At 36.0% G+C, this 17,341-nt stretch overlaps 1 protein-coding gene across 2 annotated transcripts; it reads right to left on the bottom strand.

The window, feature by feature from the left end:
* Window positions 1–234: 234 nt before the first annotated feature.
* Window positions 235–17,087, bottom strand: LOC112569060. 2 transcript variants are annotated; one of them, XM_025246708.1, is made up of 9 exons: window positions 17,016–17,072; window positions 16,508–16,565; window positions 15,945–16,049; window positions 14,991–15,188; window positions 8,770–8,898; window positions 7,559–7,589; window positions 5,316–5,354; window positions 3,260–3,328; window positions 235–2,010 (listed from the first exon to the last, which is right to left on the bottom strand). In XM_025246708.1, the coding sequence occupies exons 3-9, from the start codon at window positions 16,036–16,038 to the stop codon at window positions 1,956–1,958; spliced, it is 615 nt and encodes a 204-aa protein (XP_025102493.1). In that variant the 5' UTR covers window positions 16,039–16,049; window positions 16,508–16,565; window positions 17,016–17,072; the 3' UTR covers window positions 235–1,955. The 2 variants fall into 2 exon arrangements, with proteins under 2 accessions (XP_025102493.1, XP_025102494.1); XM_025246709.1 differs by lacking the exon at window positions 16,508–16,565 and having other exon boundaries at window positions 17,016–17,087.
* Window positions 17,088–17,341: the final 254 nt, after the last annotated feature.

Raw genomic sequence — 17,341 nt, 5'->3', positions numbered from 1 at the left:
AAATTATGGTGGTTACAAATAGTAATGTCTTTGAAAACAATTTACAAATTATCTACAGGTCCACTATCAAAGAAAACACCTACAGTAAATGCTACTGAAAAGATGACATCCATCAAAATTAGCAATCACCAAACTATGACGATTAGGTAAAATGATGCTACTTAAAAACAGTATTTTCAACTGGAGACACCCACACACACATGTACTATGGTCAACATTTTGATACTACCAAACTTTAGACTTCAATAAAAGCTTCTTTATTTTCTTTTGTTATAATGGCCAAACAATCTTCGTACAAGAAATCATGCATTAAATACAGATTAACATACGCAAAACAAACACACAGCAAATGTGTTGATTTCAGCACACAAACATACATTTATGTGTATTATACACATCCCTTCATAAGGCTCTTAGAGGCAATGGCTATAGTACTCCAAAGCAGTAGTATATACACGAGATTTAAAAAACCTGTACTACAACATTACAAGCAAGGCGTATATTGAACCACATAAACAGAAAGTGGTATGCTGACCAATATTAGCATGTCTATTTTCTAAAGCACTGTTGAAAAAATGCATTATTTGACATTTGAAAGACTTATATACAAATTAATGAACATATTTCCATTATATATACACATATGCTTTAAAGCACGAAACATTAAAAGAATTAAACATGGTCTTAAAGTAGTTTGTTCATTTAATGTTTTCAAATGCTCTTGTGTATTGTCAGTGTGTAATGTGACTGTCTGTCCTTATTTCTACTTAAGGTAACCATTGTATCATATTTAACTTAATGTTGTAGTTTAAATTTACAGCAATGTAGATATTTTATGCAGGCTAGAAGTGTCTGTTTATCCAGAATTTTCTGGAAATGTTTGACTGCCTGCTAACATTTGATTCATCAGCACTCTATGTGGTAACCATCTTTGTTGGTTTTTAGCAATAAAATGTTATAGGAGCTGTGAGTGTACATCCATCTTTTCATTGTTCGTAGCATTTATAAATAAGTATGCATGCAATAATCCTGACCTTGTAGTTGTTTCTAGATGGTTACAAGCACAGAAGACTAGTGAGTCTAAAAAAATCCTAGAAAGAGTTATTTTTATACAAAAATCATTTTTTAAGATAAACATAATTTAAAATCAATATGTTATATATATATATCCATTTCTGGATGGGTACAAAACTTTCCCATTTAACTTCACGAATATCCTTAGAAGCTATAGCTGTTGGGCTGAAAACAGTTTTCTTACTACGGCAATGACATGCTTATATCTTAAGAACCATCGTTATCACTACATAATAATTTCAGTAATAATTACATGAACTAATGTTCAGTACAAATTCATAAAAGCACACAACAAGATGTGACTAGATGCTGGCTTGATAATGGACATGTATGTGGGCCAAAGGTGAGAACTTGGTGTCTACTAAAGACCAGCAGCCTGTGTCAACCTACAAATGGGTTTTTCGAAACACCAATTAAGGTATGTAAGTACAGGCACTGAACACACCTTTAACATTCAGCTTTACCAGTATCTTATTAAAACATCACAAAAAGCTGCGCATTTACATCATACAGATTGTTGCAATTTGTTGGGACCTTACAAAGAAGGCAAAAACAAAGCTGATTGTATTTCCCGTAATACAATGGTATCAAAAAAAGGTCCTCAAGTTTTAAAAATTATTTGCAAAGAGACGGACGTCTCTCTCTCTCTTCCTCCACTCTGTCTCTGTATTGTAAACACTCTTATGTTACAGTCACCTGGTATGTTAAAAAATATAAATCATTCCAATCCCATCACCATTCCAGTCATCATCATCGATAAAATGGATAAAAACACACAACAAGAAAGTTGGCAAACTCATCAATGTTCTTTGTAAGTCTGGAGGACAGCTGACGTGTTTGTTTTCATGTTAACAGTTCTAGAAGGTGGATTTTCTGTACAGTTATATTGTGTCCCTTCTGCTTTTGTTGTTACGTTCGGGATCGGATACTTGTATTCTGGTGAAAAAGTGATTAGAAAACATCTTATATGAAATAATACGAAAAAAATTACCGACAATACCGTAGATATACCTAAATTATTTTGTATTCGAATACATGCACAACGTATTTCTCACTGTATCATGTATGATAAACATGCAACAATGTCCCACATCAGGAAAATTGGTTAGGCACTTTAAAAGAGATTTTATTTAGGAAAATAACGGAAGCAAAGAGAGAACTGAATAGAATCCTGTCGTCTGAAAAAAATTAAATACAAAGAAAATAATCAAATAACACCCCCCCCCCAAATTTAAAGAAAAGACAAGAAAGATAAAGAAAAAAATTATGAAAAAGTTTACTGTCAGTTTTTTACAGTTTAATGAGCTCGCACGCAGCAAGTATTGTTTACTTCTAAAGAAGATACAATATAACTATTAAAAAGCAACCCATTTAATTAGTAACACCTGCTTTGCATCTCTCTAATGAATTAATCTTATAATAGATCATTTTCTAATTTTTACAGTTATTTTGCCTGACACGGAGTCTTTCACATAATTCCTATTCTTTGTCCTTACAAACATAGTAACGATTAAATTTTTTATTAGAGCCATTCTTCCACTGCAGCATTTTCAAAATACGTAAACAATTATTCTCTGCTAAACAACAATTCTTATCTACAAAGTAAACTTTACAATGACACATAAAGTGTCAATCAAAACAGTTTAGAAAGTTTTAACAAATTTGGTAATTTCTGCTTTAATCCGATATTTACATTTCTTACGACAAAAGGTAAAAGTAAGCAAATGTGTCTACCACATTGGTTATTTTGCAACGGGGAATACGCAGACGAGATTAAGAAGCAATATAACCCATAAAAAATAGCAACCCATTTAGTAACACCTGTTCTGTGTTGTTTCCAATAATTGAAACTTATTATGGATCATTTTCTAATTTTTACAGTAATTTTGCCTGACAAGGGTTTTTTTTTTGGCAGAGCTCCTATTCTTTGTATTTTGATACAAAGTAACGATTAAATGTCTATTTAGAACCGTTCTTCCACTGCAGTTATGTTTGAAATAAGAAATCAACTATTAAGAAACCTTTTTTTAATTATTACAAAAAACTGAGTATTAAAAATGTGGAAGTATATGTTTGCATGTTTGCGCGTTTCGTCTGTGTGTGTAGTGGCTGGGTTTGGTGGTTTTAGATGAATATTTGTAAACACAAGTAGAAATCAGTAATTAATTTACAGCCCTTTACTAACCTTGTCTCCTCCTCAACATCTGGGTAGGAATGAGCGATCCTCGGTGGTTTAAGGCGAGAATTTTGATGTCTGCGTTCGACAAAGTTAAAAAAGTCAATGAAAATATTATACAGCAGATTAAAAGAAAATTTGATGAAACTAGGTCAAATGAATAAAATCACGAAAGATAAATAATTATTAATAAAAACATGGACATAGAATATCTGAAATCTTTGCTAAGAAATAGAACCGGGGTAAAGGAAGAAAACTTTCTTTGATGACAAAATATCTTCAAAGATGTTACACTTACGGCAGTCGTTTATTTGAATACGGTTTGTAACATATTTCGAATACAAAGCCTCTGGAAATCGTTATTTCAATAGTTGTAGTAGTATTTCGAATGAGCCCGTCACAAGTGAACAAAATGTACATGATTCTGCTAAAGAACTTCAATAAAAGACAGATAAGCACAATATCTCAATCATCGAGGACAGCAGTATCTACCTTCTCAAAGAAAGCAATGCTTTTCTCAACCAATGAGTACTGCACAGAACTTACAACATCCAACTGAAGAAAGAGCCTAACATCCTTCCAAACGAGCAACTAGAAACAGGGAACCTGCACACCTACCAGTGCTAAGGGAAGAGGTCAAAAGAGATGTAAGCAGTTGAAAGAGAGAAATGTTGTCTGATAATGTGCCAGCTGATCTGCCTAACCATCGTGGGGAAAGAGTTATAAAGGCCTTCACTGTTCTGTTTCAAAGAGTGTGGAAACGCAAAGAATGGCCCCCAAAATGAACACAGTCACTAGTGATACCCCTTCCAAAAGCAGAAACTTCAAACAGTGCTAAAACTAACCAAACATTCAGCTTATCAGCCCCTCAAGCAAAGTCATGCTCAAGGTTTTTTTTCGGGGAGGGGGGGACATTTTGTACCAATGACTAAGTCTGTCATTGTGCCACTCATGCCGTACGTTTGCGAGAGATACACACTACTCGTGTATCGCTCCTTAGGAATGAAGTGATTAAGGAGACTCCTTCAAAAGAGCAGAGGACAAAATAATTCGGCCGCATAACAGTTCACCTCATTGGTGGGTAAACTTAAATTTCCTCCAAATGTAAAGAGATTTCAAGACTCAAACATTGCTGAGATCTTCAAGGACATCGATCATTGCCCTTAACTAACTTTATTTAGACACACACTCGCTGGAGATATCAAAGGTGCTACTGTCAACAACCCAGGAAGTGCTAGGGAGTAGAGAAAATAAGACATAACTTTGGGTAACAAACAACATCTTAAATTTTTATTTGACCAGAGATGGTCCCCGAAGAGATGGAAAAGAGCTAACCCAATGGAGCTTTAAAATAAAATATGAGAACTGTGCCATCAAGGAAACAAGGGAGAAGTCGATTGAGGACCAGTGGTGTACCAGAGAGGAGGGAATGTTACTGGGTGACAGCAAAAAAGTCTACAAACTATTAAAGAACATCATCAAGATAGGCCAACACAAAACTCCACCATCATAATCATCAATCATCATCATCAATCATCAATCAATCAATCAATCATCATCATCATCATCATCATCATCATCATCATCATCATCATCATCATCATCATCATCACTAAGCCTTTCTAGCACGGCATTGTAGTACAGTCAAGCTTACCACACTTTACAAACACAAAAACAAAACATAGAAGTAAAGATACTTTCTATGGAGTCTTAATGTTGCCTCTAAGCTTCTTTTTTGCCAAAATGATAAGAACCCAGTAACATGGTATTGTAGGAGACAGTCAAGTTACAACTATATTTTTAGGCCATTTCTTAAGTGGTTCAGAAACATCTACCATCAGATATAATGTTGTGTAGCTTAGAAGCAGCGAATTCCTCTATTATTTGCAATTTTTAACCAGAAAGTCTTGATGATGAAGTTTAATATGTGAAACAAAACCAAAAAAAAAAAAATACACAGAAATAGTTTTAATCGTGCCGTGGAAATGAGAGATAGTCTTTAAAAGTGCACTATTAACAGCAAGAAGCCAAAATATTTCCCTTCATAAAAGTTGTAAGTGCTCACTTCAAAGGTTCACGCTCATTAGGCCTCACATTACGATCACTGCAATCAAAGAAGTACATTTTAAATGAGGTGCCAGTTGTAAATTTAATTAGATGCATCACCCTCTCCCTCTCTAACAAACACATATTAAAATATAAAGATTTGTGTGTGCGCACGCGGGAATGTGTGAGGTATAGAGAGGAGGGGAGAATGAAACACGGTAATGGACAAATATCAAAATAAATTTAAAATTAACATCTCAACATAAAAACGGAACAGATATTGTTCACATTGACTTTTTTTTTAATCATTCCGCGGAAATGAGATATACTTTAAAAGTGCACTATTAACAGCAAGAAGCCAAAATAATTTACCCTTATAAAAGTCGTAAGTGCTCACCTAGAGGGTCAATCAGCTCTATACTTAATTTGTTTTCTGAAATAAGTACATCTCTAAAGAAATGCAACACACTCTCTCTCTCTCTCTTAATCTCTAACAAACACGTATTTAAATATTAACATATTTGCATATTAACCAAATTATTTTCCGTGCAAAAAGTCGTAGGAGCTCACGTCCAAGGAAGGAGAAATAGATTACACTAGGCTTTGTGATATCTTCAATAAAAGAAGTTCATCTTATGCACGGGACCAGTTCTAGATGTAGTTAGTTATTAGTACATCATCTCTCTTCAACTCTAACGCACACAGGTTTCGGTACAAAAATATGTGTGTGCGAATGGGTGGGTGGGAGAGATAGAGATGAAGCGATGGACACATATCAAACTAATTTTGGAACTTATATCTTACTTATACTGTCATTATAATTACGCAGTGGTCTCTGAACCTCTGTGGATATTGGTTTATACAACTTTATCACAAGGCTATTGTTTTATAAGATCGTTACCTGATATATATATATACAGTCAATGTAAACAATAGCGATTCTCCTACTTTTCCAGAAATGGTAGTTTCTTTAGAAAATGAAGAAAATATCAATAGCAAGACATTATGAAGCATGATACTTCTTCTGGTCTCCTCTAAGTAACGCATGCCATGATTTGAACCTTAATTATTGTTGTCACTTGTTTTATAGGAAATCTTTGATGCTGTCTTCTTGTTACTTAATGATATTTTGATGAGATTAACTGTAGTACATGATGGTTTGAAGTCGTGTACAAAACTCCACAAATCATTGTATGTAGGGTTAAACAGACCAGCATTTCATGGCAGGAGGGACACGGATGCCTAGGTAAGTATTTTGATACAGTGCTATGTAAACTGTTTGACAGGCCTTGTATACACTAGTGAAGTCGAATAGTTTTTTGTGAATATAATCATTAGTTGACAGAGAAATAAATGAAAATAGCCACCGAACAATAAATTTTAGAAATGTCATTTCATCATAAACATACTATATAGTTTAAATCTCTTGACAGCTATTTATTTACTTCATACCATGCTTCTAAAATCTCAGTTTTTCTTAGAAGTTTCGTTTGATGAATTTTTTTATCTTTTACAGAACAATATTACAAATATTACCTGGGAGATCATAACTTATTGTTACATTATTATAACTAGTTTTCGTCCTTATGTATAAACAAGCAGCAAACAACTTTTCTTAGGAATACTTTCCTAGATTAGGGAATTATTATTTCAGATAGATTGTGTGTAAAAGGTAGGGATAAGTGAGAAAGATATGGTAATATTGAGGTTTCATTTCTTCTAAATTTGAGTGCATTCTTTGGAGAGGTAAAGGTCAGCATGTTCTAATGAGGGATCCACTTAATTAACTAAGCATAGTGAAGGAAAGCACAAAAGATGTGTTGTAGATACAGACTATACGATATTGCTTACACTTTAATTTGTTTTAAATGCGAGATTGTGTCTCACCTTTAAAAGTAGCTATTTTAGTTGGTTTGAAAATTCTTTCACTGTATCTATTAAATTTTACATGATTTGTGTGTATTAAGTAAACTGTTCTGCTCCAATTATAACCACATACCTTATTCCATGAGAAGAAATATAATAGCAAAGCAACAGACAAGATATGAAGACAAAGCCTTTGAAAGTATTGCAATCTGTAAGTCGCTGCTTAGGTGATTAATATAAATAATCATAAATTAATTTCATTAACATACGTGAAAGCGTGTACGTGTGTGTTGCTTTCTGCTAAAACGTATGTGTGTATGTCTTCATGCCTGTTAAGCTTTAGCAACATGCGGTACACATTAAACATGTACGGAAAAATGTTTTAAATCAACTTACTGTTCGGAATCTGATGAGTTTTGTCTGTGACCTGAAAACATTCAGTTTATATGAAAATTATGACTGTTACCTTCCGTATCAAATACGAGCATACGCAGTTCAGCATCCACGGTTCGAAGAAAATTAATAATTAATTAATAGTTGAAATAAAATATCTTAAATCATTCGCCACGCGTAGTACGCGGCTGTACTACGGCGCTAAGCGTCGCAGCCCACGCGTCGCCTGAATCTGTACTACGCACTGTTGTACCACAGTAGAGTCTTTCGAGTGTTTAGTTCTGTGCGTAAATGAACGAATACATAAGGGGAGAAAATACGGGAACCTTAAGGAATTGTTCCTCTTTCGATTACTTCCCTTTAAAGTCTGAAAAAATCAACCAATCAGGTATTTTCTCCATGTTAAAACCACGCGAAGGTTTGTTTACTTCAGCGCCATTTTGACATTCGTAGCAGGTTACTCAATTCGACGTGGATTTGTACTCAAACAACCGAAAATGAGAAGAAAACAGTAAGTAATATTAAAATTCAAAGGTATATTCTCATTAAATATATGCCTGTTTTGAGCTTTTGTGTGTGTATATATTTTATAAATATTTTTTCTGATTGTCGAACTTTTGACCTACTTTTGTGAGTTCTCGGTCCGATACAGTTACAGTCTTTCAGTTGATTTTACTACAAGACAACAAAACGTATATTTGTTAAAATGTACACCACGTAAATCTATTTTAAATGATCTTTAAAACGGAGTATCACACATAGTTGTTGTTAATGTAGGATATTAAATATAATTTTTTTGAAAATACCAGTCGAGATTTCATTCGCGGTCATTCTCTGCTGCGTATACCGGGGTCGAACGGGCTACCGCAGCTCCGTATTGAATGAGTTAACTTTGGCGATAGTCAAGATATCGAGGGAAATCAAATGCTGTTTTTACAGCTATTAAATACGAATTATTTGCATTACAAAATATGTCAATACACAGATCAGCATATATCCACGTTCCGACGAACATTAATAATCAAAGAATAGCTGAATAAAATATCTTCTATGATGATAATCAAGATATAAAAAGAAAAAATGCTGCCTTTATAGCCTTTTAATACGAAGAATTCGCATTACACATTAGGGTAATTGTTTAAACAGTTTAACTTTTCCTTTTTTTCAATATCACATTGTTGCTATTATAGAACTAGAATAAAATTTTTTCTTACAATATTTGCAGATTAAAAACCCGACCACGACCAGGACCAGGAGCAAGAGGACCGAGAGCACGCTCAGGCCCCCGATTAAATCAACCTGCTCAGGACTATCACCGCCAGGCTGTCCCGGGATAATAATGGCTGCACAGATATTACAGATTTTCAGTTATGCCATTACCATCATATGAACTAAAAGTTCTATAAAGACAAATACTACCACAGTCAAAATAAGCTAGTATAACAGAAATATCATCAATTAGATGTATCAATGTCTTTGTGCAGACCTCTGATAATTAATAGTACTAGACACTTTCGTCCCTATTGCTAATCTAGCGGACAACATTACTTGGTCATAGTCATCTCCTAACCCTTTGTTATTTGTAACATTGTTCATCAAAAATCCAGCTTAAAGTATAAAAGACAATACTGATAAATACTGAATCAAAAAAAACGAAGAGCGAGAAGAAACTTTTAGAGCAAGCAAGAAAAAAAGCATTCACTGACATGTCAATTGCAAAAAACTAAGCGTTTTATTCTTCTCGAAGATATTATTGTAGACTAGCAATTCATTATACACAAAAGTAAAAGTGCACTAAACGTATAACTAAGAAGTTCACTTTTTAAAAAGAGTAATCAAAACATTTGATTATAAACGTTACAATGAAGTGTAGTAGTTTCTGTATTTTAAAAAACCTATAATTGATGTTTTAACTAATGTCGACATCTCCAGTCAAAGTATTCTGATTTCACTATTTACCTTTATTATTCAAAAAAGAACTAAAAAGACAACTCTGTATTGTTGGGCAGTCGATAATCTAGGTTTATCAATGGTTATTTACTTTAAAATCAAGTACATAATCATGTACAAATACAGTCAAATCTCGCTACTTTCCCCCCCCCCCACCCGCTACTATGCCACTCTCGGTATTATGCCACTTTTGCTCTTTCCCGACTATAAATTCAATGTAAAAAAAAATTACTATGCCACCCCAGACTCTCGCTACTATGCCACTTTTTTGTGATTGTTAAAAGGCACAAGTTGTGAAATTCCACGCAGTGTTCGATTATTATACTGTATGGTAGTGAGACATGGCAGTTAGGTGGATGGAACCTAGCACGCACACAGGGAGGGTGGAGGCTGGCGATGGGGGGGTGGTCGCTGGCCGGATGACAGTCACGTGACAGAGGGAGAGCGGGAAGGGGTCGACTAGCGACAGGATGCAGGTGTGCAGATGTGGTTGGGAGGGGTGGAGGATGAAGAGGTGAGGGGGAGAATGAGAGGAGACAGCAGACGATTCTTGAGAGCTTTGGACTGACGGGTAACTTGAGCAAATAAAGCCGTTTTTAAGCACCCTCGTTATTATGCCACTGTCGCTACTATGCCACTTTTGCTCGGTCCCGGTAGATGGCATAGTAGCGAGATTTGACTGTATAAGAGAAAAGGAAAATATAAAAATAATGTAAAACACTTCCATCAAGTACACTAACGGTGACTAGCCAATGCAATAAATGCCTTCAATCCATTTGTCAATCATATCTGAAGGTTCAACGCCAATGTCCATACAACATGTAACAATCCAGTTCTGTTGGATGTCACCATCAATAGGCTCCCCACAATGTTTTGTGATCTCAACATTAGGCTAGAGCATCAACACCCATGAGGTCTGAACGTCCCCCGCAGACTTTGTCCCAGGATACGACACCACGGATGAAATACCTAAACATCTTACACTCTGGAAGGATTGTCTTGGAATGATATTTCACAGGGCACCTTCCCACATTCCTCTCTTAACATCTCGCAGTAGTCAACTTTGCTAGATAACCTGCATGTTGGGTCATAAATAGCAGTCAGTGATGTTCGCAGGCTGTGAAGAAATGGATGTCACTCTCCAAAGAAGACAAAACAAAACACAAACACAGCGACTTATGCCCCTCTCTTCACCCGCATCCCCCCATACACACATCCCCAACAAAACCAAATGGAAAGCAGTGAGATGGAAGCGATTCCCTTCAAAAATCAACAGCAACTAATTCCACAAGATTTACTGATATAAAAATGATCACTCAAGGTCCAGCTAACAAGTTAGACTCAATGCCCACAGGCCTTCTTCTGGAATGCAGAGGTATTTTACTCCCCGCCATCACTAATGTTGTCAATGCCAGTTTGTCAACAGGAGTTCGCCTATCATTGTTTACAAAGGTCCTGATGAGGCCACTTCTTAAGAAGTTAACACTTCGTGTCAATGTGTCAAACAACTACCACCCAGTTACAAACTTTTTGAAGATAATGGAGAAAGTCGTCTTGAGACAGCCATAGTCTACAGTCTATCTTTTCTTGTACATTTTCCATATGTTAACTAGTCCGCCTGCTCGTTTTCCTCTGGAGATTAACGAAACTCTAAACACCAACTGTTTGTTTACCGAGTCCTCCTTACGTTTCCTATGTTTGTCTTTTATTACTTGTCTTGGCGGATGTTTATCCTTCCGTCATTCGTATTCCGTGTCTCGTTCCCAAGCTTTGAAAGCAGGCTCCTTCATGCGCTATTTCAATCACACGGTTATTATTATTATTGCTACTACTACTTACAGCCGTCTTCTTGAGACATTTGTGAATAGATCATTATGTATGTTGCTATGAATTGCTAGTAGCTTCCTCAGTAATGTACCTGAAATGACACCTGTGATCATAAACCAAACGACTGCTTACTTTGTCGTATTTTTTCTGTCTCCACTGTGTGCATGATGAAGGGTCGGAGAGATGGTGACAGAAATGAGAAAGCTGCTTTTATATATGTCTGTTTTAATTTGATTAGTTCACCAACATTTTTGCGTCTTTTGCCAGTATTGCAAATGTGGACTTGTTATAATCTTTATATCTACTTAGAAAGCAAACTATTAGTGTCTTAACAGATAATTAGGTTACTGTTTATCTCATATCAGCTAATCTAGTAGTAGAGGCTTTTAAACGTGTGAAGGAGGTTCTTCAAAAATCTAAAATCGCGGTCAGTAGTGTAAACGGTGGGAAGTAAAGCTGTGACGGTTGATTCGTTGCTTTTGCCACTTGTTCATGTACAACAAGATGCTGGCCTTTAGTAGAATCAGGGACGAACGTTGGGGATGCAGGAGAGGTCATAACCAACTAAAACTAATAGGTTGTCCAAGTGAAAGAATTCTATTTGTCTACCTTTGAATATCTTATATTTTAATTGCAGGCGTTCAATCAACATGAGTAGAATAATACCTGAGTATATATCGCGCTAATAGCTCACTCAGATTCTCTTTTTCTCATATTTTTGACAAAGATTAATTTTTAGTTCTACATTTGTCACAACAAAAAATGTTAAATTAAACTTAATTTGAATCCCAGATTGCTGTCATTTATAAGTGAAATGCAATTTGTACCTCAGTAACATTAATACTGAAATATATTCTCTGAAATATATATGTTCTCTCTTCAGCGCTAGATATTTATGCGGCTTTACTTAAACGTATTTGTCTCAATTTGAAATATCTCAAATATTTTTCTGTAGTTTTCTATTAAGAAAAGAAATAATGATTATGATGTCTTGCACTATAAAAAGTTGATTTTGTTTATTTGGTGCGTACATTAACAGACGTAACAATTCTTATGTTTGCATATACTATCTGTGACATAAAGAACAACAGGAAAAAAAACCACAATTTTTTTACCAATGTCACCTATCCTCGAAAGACATTTTGTAAAATTTTGGAAACAGAAAACTCAACGCTAGTTTCCAATTAGTATAAAAAAAGTATCATTCATCAGAGTTTTCAATGTCCTTGTGCAGACCTCTAAATACTTTTGTTTAAATACTTTGCTAATCTAGCCGACGACACTGGTCATAGTCATCCATTATACCTTTATTATACTTTTTTTTTATTTTTGTGGTCCGCAGTTATCTACCAAATATAGAACTAAAAAAAGCTCTGAGGGTTTTAAGAGAACGCACTTTATATATGGTATCATTATTGTTCATTCCATAAAGCAGTGGTTCTCAAAGTTTTTCGGACCGCGGACCACTTTACTTAAGTAAAAGCTATGGCGGACCACCAAGGCCTAAAAATCAGTCTGTAATATGAATTTCAAATTTAAATTGCCGCGTTTGTTTCATTTTAATTCAGAACTAAATGTCCTTTTGTAGAAGTAGTATAGTAATAAGTTGACATAAAACTACGTATACCTCGTTCTTTGTAATTAAAATGTTAATGCGAGGAATGCATCACTTTAATAATCACTTTGCTGACATATGAGGACTGTCAGCCGCGGACCACCTGACTTATGGCCGCGGACTACACTTTGAGAACCACTGCCATAAAGAGTAAGTAAAAGATGAAAATAAAAATTATAATAATACTGGTTGTGCTTTGCAATAAAATATTGATGTTACTGCCTACCAACTCCGCCAAGGACGGTCCCAAGGCCCGCTGAAAAAGGAGGAGGGTTGGGCGTGGGGCTAGCACCCCAACCCCGTCAAACAAACCCTTGCTACCAAAAAATCGAAAACAGTAAAACAATTGCCAACAGTCCTGGAAGAGGAAGGGCCTTCATCTAGAGCAGGGATGCCCAACCTACGGCCCGCGGGCCATATCCGGCCCGCGACGCGGTGCCATCCGGCCCGCGAAACTTCTGCCCACAGTGCAGGAAATCGGCATGTTAGTAATAAAAAAAACGAAAAAAGGGAAGAAGAAGTATTTATCTCTACGTAGGGGGCGTTTCCCAATCTTTTTTTCGATGGACGAACATTTCGATTCAGTGCTCCGACTTGGTGTCTCTACTATGCAGCCGGACATTCAGAAGTTGGTTTCGGGTAAACAACTTCAAATATCCCACTAATTACTCCATAATTAATGGTAATTACAACTTGTTTCTAATAAAAAATGGTATCTGCTCTACTTTTTTTTTTCCTTTTTTGTATTTTTGCGGTGAAGTGGCCCGCGACACGGCTGTCCGAAATGGATATGGCCCGCAGGCCGAAAAAGGTTGGGCATCACTGATCTAGAGGGAATATCACGTGCTGCGGTGAAAGCCGATCTTCGGAAGCTACAACACCGACCACCCTTCTATCGACCAGGAAAGCACTTTCCATGGGCACGTGGAACGTGCAGAGAACAAAACAGCAGCCTGTGGAGGAAGAAATACTGCGGAGACGATGGGGTTGGCTAGGGCACACTCTACGGAAAACAGCATCCATCGTCAAGAGACAGTCGCTGACATGGAACCTTCAGGGAAAGAGAAAGCGAGGAAGGCCGAGAAACACCTGGAGACGAGACCTCGCCGCCGACACCAAGCTCACCGGACTCGGATGGGAGCAACTGGTGACGGTAGCCCAAGACAAGAGGCGTTGGAGGACTGTCTTCGATGGCCTATGCACCAGGAGGGGCGAAGGGCCTAACTAACTGCCTACCGTTAAATCCTTACCTTAAAAAATTGAATCGTAGTTATAACTGCTTGTAGTGGTAATTGCATAGCAGTACAGCAAACGGAATTAAATTCATGCACTTCAAGCACATCTAGTACTACGAAGATCAAAGAATCTGAAGTAATATGTATTAAAATTGTAAATTGTAAATTCTAAATCAGTTTTAACAACAAAGATAGTACATCAGAGCAGCTGTTTAGTGTCTAACGAAAGCAAACCCTCCTTAACTAAAATGTTTTGCCGGCTAATATTTCGATATCATTACAATTGTTAATGATGAAGTTAAAACAGCAAAGTTGAACTACCGAAGAAAATATAGCGTGAAATAATATAATTATTATGTAATGTTAGGATATGTATTACAATATTTTGGCACAATATAACCTGACTAGGAAAATACAAAATATTTCAAATATTTATTGCCTTTTCACCTTCTGATGTGTTACCAAACGCCAACCAGCATGCAGCTTAAATTTTAACAGTATTTCCCTTTTTGTTTATGCAAGTGAAAAGTTTTTCTGTTGCTTTGAAATACTATATATATATATGTCAGCAGACACCAAATCGGACGAACATGCACCAAAACTTTAGCATAAAACATTTTGTATATTATTTATGTTTTGTGTGGCACCTTTAAAACCTGTTAAAATAATTTTTTAATTACGTAGCTCTAACATTAATATTAAAAGTTGTGTATTGTGTTGTATTAGTGACATTCATAACTCAATTACACTAATCACACAAGGAGTTAATTAACAGTTGTAATCAGTAAGATTACTTTTACAGCCTTACCTGGTACATGCATTTTGCAAAAGCACCTTTTGGTGAAGTTGGTAAGTTGAAAATAAGGTTCACAGATAAAAACTTCAGGTTCCTTTTTCAAGTCACGTGGCACTGTGATTAGAGCGGTGTCGTTTTCAATTGTATGGGTATATCCCGGAGCATTGTCACAGAGGTACTTGTCAAACCAGTCACAACGGAGAACTTTGTCTACATAACATATTACAAAAAACGAATGTCCTTACTTTAGAGCTCGTTAGAATATGCAAAATTATTTGAATGTTTTGTAAAAAAAAAAGGTAATGTTGGCGAAAAAGAGCAGTTTCATAAGCAAATCTAATTGAATTTTAAATTTCAGTTATTTCATATGCTTCAATAGATTTTGAACGAAAAGAAATGTAGAAAAACAAGGGCATGATAAATGGGAGACTACTGCAGTCTATAGTAGAATGATTATTCGTTGTTACTTCCCCTAAGCTACAGCTTGCGACCGTTACATGTACTCGGTTATGCTGCTCTGTAAATGTAGCACATGTTAAGTCTAACACACTACTCTGTGTATGTCTACACATGTTAAGTCTGCGTAACACACTGCTCCGTGTCTGTCTATATGCTGTCTATATAACACGCTACTCAGTGTCTGTCTACACATGTTAAGTCTATGTTACGCACTGCTCTGTCTTTCTACACATGTTCACATGTTATATCTAACATACTGCAACACAACTTCCCTGTTATAAGCACACTCAAATCGCTAATTAATCGAATTAAACACACAGTGCAGCATGAAGAACAAAATTACACGGCAAGATATAAACATTAAAAATACTTTCAGAGAAAAGGAAGTTCTCAATGTTTGTTTGTTTTTTCAATTTTAAGTCAATAAAATGCAGACAGGGTCCAAGAAGAGACAACTCGATGCAAAGATAGAAATACAAACAGATATTTGGTGGTTTCAGTAATTACCTTTTGTTCCATCAGCATACACAGCGAAGACTGAAAAGTCTCGCTGGCATGAACTCTCGGGAATTAGAAATTTCAGAGTCGATTTGCCACTCATTTCTGAAATATCTGTAAAACATTCAAATCAAAGAACTGTTAACAGACGTTCCTGTAAATCCGTTTGAGTGTACACCAAAGTTTATTTCTAATGCTACATATCTGCTTAATGGCAAGTTTAGGGCTATCTCTGGTTCGTCTATATATGTATTAGGAAAATGTGCTGTCATATGACATGATTACCTTGCTCAATACAGGGGTAAAGAGGATCTTACTAAATGTAATTATAATTCAATTATTTAAATTATAATTCATTAGGTATATGTGAGGAAATATAGTTCTTGCGACGAGAAACGTGGACAGGAAGAGATGATTGTTTGGGATACCTTCTATCAGCGGGTTTTGAGAAAGGCGAGGGGTGGTGTACTCATACGTTAAACACTTGTCATGACATTAAGAGATTAAAGACAAACCCTAAATGGGTTGTGTTTTTTTCAGATATAGATAAACAAAGGCAATAAAAAACTAACCTGTAAATTACGGTCTCCAAAACACATCCGTTAATTAATTATCCGCTACGATTCGCACCTGCAATTAACGAGTGCTGCTAACAATGTACTACGTCACGTTTGTACACCATTGTCAAGGTTGCCAGCAGTCAACACAGAAGGGAGAGAATGAGCGATAGTTTGGATTATTCGGACGCTGACTGCATTTGTTTCGGGATTTTAAGAAAATTGCTGCTTTAGCACGAGAAATGCAGACTTGCACGGTGCAAATAATCAGAATTGTCGCTCATTCTCTCTCTCTCGCAAGCCATTCAGGTTGAACTTTCAATATGGGATGGTTCACAGTGATAACGAGTTGTAATACCGCAGTATATCCGATATGAGATTAATATTGTAGACTGCAGGCATTATACCCAAAAGAATGTGATTCTGTGATCACGAATTCATGACAGTTTTAAGGTGTTGATTAAAAACACGATAGATATAGTAGTATTCACAAGCCAGTAAATATAAAACTATCTGTACATACTATGTTTGCAAAACCACTCGATGGCTGCGAGCTCGGGAGGAAATGAGGCTTAGGTCGTCTCTACACTGTGAGAACTCCACACTATTAATAGATACATTCGTGGTACGGGAATTTCCGATCAATGAATAATTAAAGTGCGTTTGTGTGAGCGTGTGTGATGCGTGGCAGGGAGCAGCGTATGTGCTCACATATTAAATATTTTGTCTCTTTTTGCAAAAGCATACACATAACTCATAAACAATAAAAATTGTTTTAAAAATTCGTTTAATGCCAGACAAAAACGTGCTTTTTCAGTTCTGAATAGGTAAAATATAAGCATTTGAAAA

The sequence above is a fragment of the Pomacea canaliculata genome, linkage group LG7 (assembly GCF_003073045.1).
Source record: "Pomacea canaliculata isolate SZHN2017 linkage group LG7, ASM307304v1, whole genome shotgun sequence".
In the NCBI taxonomy this organism is placed as follows: Eukaryota; Metazoa; Mollusca; class Gastropoda; order Architaenioglossa; family Ampullariidae; genus Pomacea; species Pomacea canaliculata.
Note: the sequence above shows the minus strand (reverse complement) of the source record. Positions and strands in the feature narration are given on the sequence as shown.

Excerpts from the sequence above, each read along its gene's own strand:
- LOC112569060 (XM_025246709.1), bottom strand. The coding sequence starts at position 16,038 with ATGAGTGGCAAATCGACTCTGAAATTTCTAATTCCCGAGAGTTCATGC. Across the intron at positions 15,189-15,944 it reads GTATGCTGATGGAACAAAAG|ACAAAGTTCTCCGTTGTGAC; the intron begins GTAATTACTGAA and ends TATGTTATGTAG. Across the intron at positions 8,899-14,990 it reads TTGCAAAATGCATGTACCAG|CCATTATTATCCCGGGACAG; the intron begins GTAAGGCTGTAA and ends ATATCTGTGCAG.